General features: G+C 42.5%; 1 protein-coding gene across 5 annotated transcripts in view; it reads right to left on the bottom strand.

Annotated features, from left to right (window-relative positions):
• Positions 1-817: 817 nt before the first annotated feature.
• Positions 818-6,167, bottom strand: part of Ddx6 (DEAD-box helicase 6) — a 39,030-nt gene continuing 33,680 nt past the window's right edge. For all 5 annotated transcript variants that reach the window (XM_021206252.2, XM_021206251.2, XM_021206249.2 and 2 more), the window contains exons 13-14: positions 5,635-5,817; positions 818-5,035 (exon numbers count right to left, since the gene is read on the bottom strand). In XM_021206252.2, coding sequence (XP_021061911.1) covers positions 5,642-5,817 — 176 coding nt within the window. In that variant the 3' untranslated portion in view covers positions 818-5,035; positions 5,635-5,641. The remainder of the gene's footprint in view (positions 5,036-5,634; positions 5,818-6,167) is intronic.

The raw sequence follows: 6,167 nt of genomic DNA, 5'->3' as shown, positions 1-6,167 counted from the left end.
GGGATTGTCAGAGGCCATAGGAAAACAGGTTATTTACACTAGCAAAATTTCAGTTATGAAGTGGCAGCTAAAGAAAACTCATGGTTAGGTGGACCACCACATGAGGAGCTGTATCAAAGGGTCACAGCATTAGGGAGGCTGAGGGTCACGGGTTTACAATCAGTTTGTGGGTATTTATAGTAGTGTGTTAAGCAAAAAGCAAAAATAAAAAATAAAAATAAAAAAATTGCTGGGCAGTGGTGGCACACGCCTTTAATCCCAGCACTTGGGAAGCAGAGGCAGGCAGATTTCTGAGTTCGAGGCCAGCCTGGTCTAAGAGTGAGTTCCAGGACAGCCAGGGCTACACAGAGAAACTGTCTCGAAAAAAAAAAAAACAAAACCAAACCAAACAAAAAAGTGTGCTAAGGTTGGAAATGCAGGCTCTGAACTCAAACTAAGGGCACTCTTGCAGTTCCCCTCCACCCTCTTTCCACTAGGGCTCATCTTTCACTAGCAGATTGTATTTCATCTAAGCAGACTCCTGGGGCTGGGGAAGGACTGGCAGCATCCTTCTTGGGAGTGTCTGATTTTTTTTCCTGTTCTTTAACATTGACAGTAACTAAGGGAGCTGATGATTTAGAATCCCAACCCATCTTGGTTCTTCACCTCTGCAATGGAAACTGTGCAGTGGGCAGCCTAGGGTGGGAGACTACTCAACTAGTTTACTCAACTAGGCTCACAAGAAAGTGGGCCGGACGCACCACTTCAAGTACAATGGTAACATATTCTCGGATTCCTAAAGGCACAACTTGCTTCAAGAACATACAAACAAGACACCTGAAGTTCCAGTGGGCTTTTATTGAGATAAATTAACAAAAAGAAATAATCAAGATTTTACCAACCATCTTTTCTGAACCATGTATAACTCCTTAAAGACTCTCAGGTCTATAGACATGTACATACACATCCCAACAAAAACAGACCCTCCCACTGGAACATTTGCCAATTAAACAGAAAGCCAATTTTCCCTTTCCCCAAATGTTTTCAAAATTTTAAGTTCCTACTGCTCAAAGTGGAACTGGTCCCTTGTGACTAGGGACATTAGAATTTTCTTATTTTTACTAAACAAAAAATTGTAATTTTTTTCTAATTTGTTTCAAAAAAGGGAAGTGACTTTGTATTCTCCAGCACCCCTACCCAAGAACCACTGGTTAAAATACAGCAGCCTGCAGCTTACTAACCCAGGCCCACCCCTCCCTTGCCCTGCCCAGCTGTCTACTGGAGATTTAAATACACTTCTGTTGGAGTCTGTCAGCTGTGGAGGGGCAGAGTCCAGGCCAGGCCAGCTCCCTCTGACCTCATATCTGTTACAGCCCTTGGACACTAACTCTTTATTCCAAAGATGAGTTTTTACATTAGAGAAGAAAATAGATTTGCTTTGGGAGTTTTAAAAAACTATCTTTATGAATATAAAGTAGAACTACAAACTCACCAAAGTCCACATAAATTCACCCAAAATCTGGCTTACTTCACCTCCCATGAGGCCAATAATTTTGCCTGACAAAGTTATTTGGCAAGAAAATCATTCCACAGTAACAATTTTAAAGATACACAGAGAGTTGAGGAAAAAAAAAAAAAGTATCCAATTAAAATAACATGGCTTAATTCCCACAAACTTATTTCATCTTTTTGTTACTCATCTAAAGGTCAGGAGAGTATGTGGCTAAAGGCAGTTTCCCATGAGGTTATGAGCTTCCAAAGTGTTTCTAAATCCTTAGTGCAGACACCCTCCCTTTTGGGACACAGTACCCTCCCCTCCCACCCCTATTTAAAAAAAAAAAAAAAGAAAAAGAAAAAAAAAAAAACCAAATGACCAGAATGAGATGTTTTGTCTCCAACACGTCACTCCAAGCTCTGTGCTGTGCTCTGTTCTCACCGAGCACGATGGTGTCCAGCACAAAGCAGGTGGCCAAGGAAAGATGCCCTCATCTCATTCTGAAACCGAGTATGACAACCACCCACCCCACCCCACCCCACTGGGCCAACCAATTGTTATGATGCTGGTGCCCATCTGGAAATAATTTAGAGCTACTTAGGTTTTCCTTTCCAGGAAAAACATTTTATGGTAAATGTATTCCATTCCTAAGAAAGTTTCTTTCATGTTCAGAACATTAAGGGAGAGAAAAAACAGGCCCTGAGGCAGCAAGGTGTAATAACCTGTAACTTACTACACAACTACATGACCAGAGGCTAAACGCATTGAGGTGGATATTAAAAATAGGACATTGGTTTTTATCGAAATGAACTACTGGAGAAAACTAAAACATAACCATTACTTTAAAAATTACTGGAAAGAACCTGAAAGACTATTTCCAATAGTAGCAATATTCCTTATTAAGAGGGATTAAAAAGGAAAAAAAAAAAAACAACAACAAAAAAAAAACCACCAACCAGGCTTTGGCCTGGTCGGTAGGGCATCTTCCCATTAACAAGAGCTCATGTGAGCCAAGCACCGCCCAGCACCGCCTCTTCAGACAGCTCTGGGATGGGTGCCCAGCTAGGCCAAGTGCCACCCTCAGCAGAGGCTGTACTTCTGAACACTCTCATGGAGTCTGTGCTTTAAGAGGGACTCATAGGCATGTGGCACCTGGCAGAGCAGTCCAAGGTTGGCAAGAGACTGCACTTCGTTGAATCACCCACTTGCCCTCTGGCGAGATAGCAGATTGAATTTATACTCCTTTCCTGCTGATGTTGTTCTACGGGGAGATCCCTCATCTCGCCAAAGGCAGGAAGGAGGAGAGCTGCATCGGTACAAGGGCAAGATCTGTTGGTCAAAATAAAGAGTTTTTAAGACCCCACTCCCACCCTCCCTAAAAAAGTGACTTCCTTATTAACTTGGTTTGTTTTGTAGCCAACACTTGACTGGACTTGCCTTTGGGGGTTTGTACCGCGCAGCCCTGCTACAGTCGTTAGTCAGGGTTATATCTGATAAGGAGGCATCTGTAGGATTTTGATCCCCAAGGGATTTGGGATAAGTCACAAATACTTTTGCTTTAGAACTAGGCAAATTCAAAGCAACTTTGAATAACTGACTCCTCTCTTCAGGCGATGGAAGCAGACTCAACATACCTTGTCATAGTTTTAAGGTTTTCAAAGTGATGGAATATGAAAATCAATTTTTTTTTAAAATTTTGTTTTTTGCTTTTTTTGTTCCCTAGATGCCTCCTGACCTAGTATACTGGGTTAAAAGGGAATTAAAAACATTTTTTAAAAAAAAGTTCACTGGTTGATTCATCTCCCTCCTTTTGCCTGGAGATCAGGCCAAACATCAAGCATGTTGGGAGAGGCACAGTTTAAAGCAACACTACCAACCTCAAGCATCTGCCAGCAATTTACAATGCAAAACGACAGACAGCAACTCTTAGTGCGGCACAGAGAACAGAGGGCAAGCAGCTTTCTGCAGCATGGAAGTTAACAGCTCTCATGGGCTGCCCATTCCTGCAAAAATATATGTATCAAGGTAGGCAGAGGGAGCCTCACACAACAGGAGGGGCCGTGGATAACTAGGCTCCACAACCGCCAAGCCCGCCGAGGCTGCACTGGCTGGTCCGGTGAGGTACAAATCCATGCTTTACACACTCTGCTCTAAGACTACACTCTGTACACTTGCTTCTCATACTCCAAGATTAATCTTTGTTCCCCTTTGCAGAACTTGGGAAGTTCCTCAAACATTTAGGACGGGAGAGCCAAACCACAGAGCTTCTCAAAGCCCTCAGGGAGCACAGCCTTGCAAAGCTCCCTTGCTGTCTGCTAAGACGGCTGCCTGTGCATTACAAGAGCGGTGTGGCCGGGCTTCTGGGCCCTTTTCCAACACAGGGCCTGCAGAGGTCTGCTTCCTACAGTTAGAGGCCAAAGTACTTTTTAGAATTTAGTGTTGCAGAAAACTGAGCCCCTCTCATCTTTAGCTGCTCCCATAATCACTCTAATCCCTTAATCCCAGCAACCTTCATCCAAAAAAAATAATATATATATGTATGTATATATATATATATTTATATATATATATATGAACCCAGAAAAAAACTTATTTACAAAGTTTATACAAGTATACACATCCAATTTTCTACGGGTCGCGCTTTGCCACAGAGGAAAGAGGGTCAAGGCTCCCTCCGACAAGTCTTTACAGCGAGTGCCTTCCTGCTCGCTCCTGGGCGCGTGTGAGGCAGCGTAGTGTGCTGCTGTAGAGCACAGAGGCTTGTCATCTGGCTCTTGCAGTGAGAGGCTGCTCTTTCCTTTGGGAGCGGCGATGGTGCGTCTACTCAGCCCGGAAGAAAATTTTACTTGGTATTGTTTTTTTTTTTTTTAAATACATGTATTTACAGTGTGGATGGACTGCAGTTGTGAATCAACTCCTCCATATAAAGAAAAGGAAAATGGCGCTACCATCACTAGTCCACCTTCCAGCCCTGGGCGTGAGTACTGGTAGAACAGGAAGTGAGACTTCAACTTGAAACCAAAATGAAGAGGCAAAGAAATAAAAAAGAAAATAGAACATGACTCTGTTGATTCCTTGGGCTGTGTGTAAAGATGATATTCTTAATGGTCTTGTAGCATAAGGCACTTCGCACAAATAAGTAGTAAGCTCTTCAGGCTTAAAAACGGATGAATAATCAGGGAGAAGTTGAAATGCAGTAGAGTCAGCTATTGGAGAATTTTAGACAGGTGCATGTGTTCACCAAAATTCTTCTCTTTTTTAGGGTTTCTCCCCTTCTTTTCTTTTCCTCCTTCCTTGTCCCCTTTCCCCAGAAAACATCTTTAAAAACCAGCAGTTAGTGCAACACATGTTTAGTCAGCACACAGTGCAAACAAGTGGAACAAAAAAGGTCTATGTCTTCTTTTCAGTTTTTCTTCACCAGTTAAAAAAAAGAAAAATGTCTGAGCTCTTATATAAGTCTTCATAGTTCCAAAATAAAGATGAAAAAACCCACAAAGAGAAGAGCACCCCCCCAAAATGATGTGTCACAGATCCAAAGAGCCTTCTGTAGTTTGTCAAAGCCTACGGGAAAAGTTTAGAATTAGTATCCATGAAAGCAATATTAAAAAAAAGGAGACGTGTTTTCACAAGCCTTAAAGTAAACCCTCTCTAGCCCTTTCTCCAAAGGTGACCTACTAGTCACACGGAGATTCCACTTCGCTGTGGCACGCAAGTCCAGTCGGTTTCAGTGGAGCTAAGGCTACAGGCTGGCTGAGAGAAGTCAACTGAACTACAACAGTTTCCCACACACCCCAGGACAGAATGAGACCTTCCAAGTCCTGACTGCAGGCAGCCTTCATTCACAACTAAGAGGCCATGTGTGTGGCCTTCATCTCTAATGCCAGCACCGGGAAAGTGGAAGCATGAACACTGGGTTTTCAAGACTATTCTACAGTAGATGAAGAGTCTGGAGGCATCTCTGGCTGCCTGAGCCTCTCTCAAAAACAAATACATAAAAATAAAGTGGAAGAGGTATCATGGAGAAGCCTTCTGTGTTTTCAATAGGGCTATGTGGCCCTATTGACTTTAGTTCCCACAGAGGGCTGCGACTGCAGGCGCTTGCTCACACTGGGCAGGGTTTGGAAATCCTTGAAGGTTCTGTCAGGTTACTAGGTACATACATGCTTGTTATGGTTTCTCGTCTTCTGCAGGCTCACTGTGGTATTCTGCCACATACAGGCTCTTGTCAATGTTGCTTGGGATGGGTTTGATCTCTGTCCCCAGCTGTTCCTCAATACTCTTCAGGTTGAAGCGATCATCATATGTGATCAAGTTGATGGCTAAGCCAAGATGACCAAAGCGACCTAAAGAAAAATGTGTTTAATGAGTTTAAAATTGGCAAAAAAATTAAGTGGTAAATAAAATGATTTAAATATAAAAATATGTAACTATCTCACATGTTGTGAGAGCATCATGTATGTACAAGTCTGTAATATGCCAAAACACAGAGCAGCAATATATTCATTTGGTGGCATTCTGAATGGCACAAACAAGATTGAACAGATCAGAAACAAAACAACTTAAGGTCCTCCCCTTGGCACATCAACTGCACTGGAGGCAGCACTTCTGGACAACTACTCCCTAAACAATACAGTGTAACATATACACCAGTTATACGCTAATACAATACAGTGTAACATATACACCAGTTATA

The sequence above is a fragment of the Mus pahari genome, chromosome 10, assembly GCF_900095145.1.
Source record: "Mus pahari chromosome 10, PAHARI_EIJ_v1.1, whole genome shotgun sequence".
In the NCBI taxonomy this organism is placed as follows: Eukaryota; Metazoa; Chordata; class Mammalia; order Rodentia; family Muridae; genus Mus; species Mus pahari.
The sequence above is the reverse complement of the archived record's forward strand: the minus strand, read 5'-3'. Positions and strand labels throughout refer to the sequence as shown.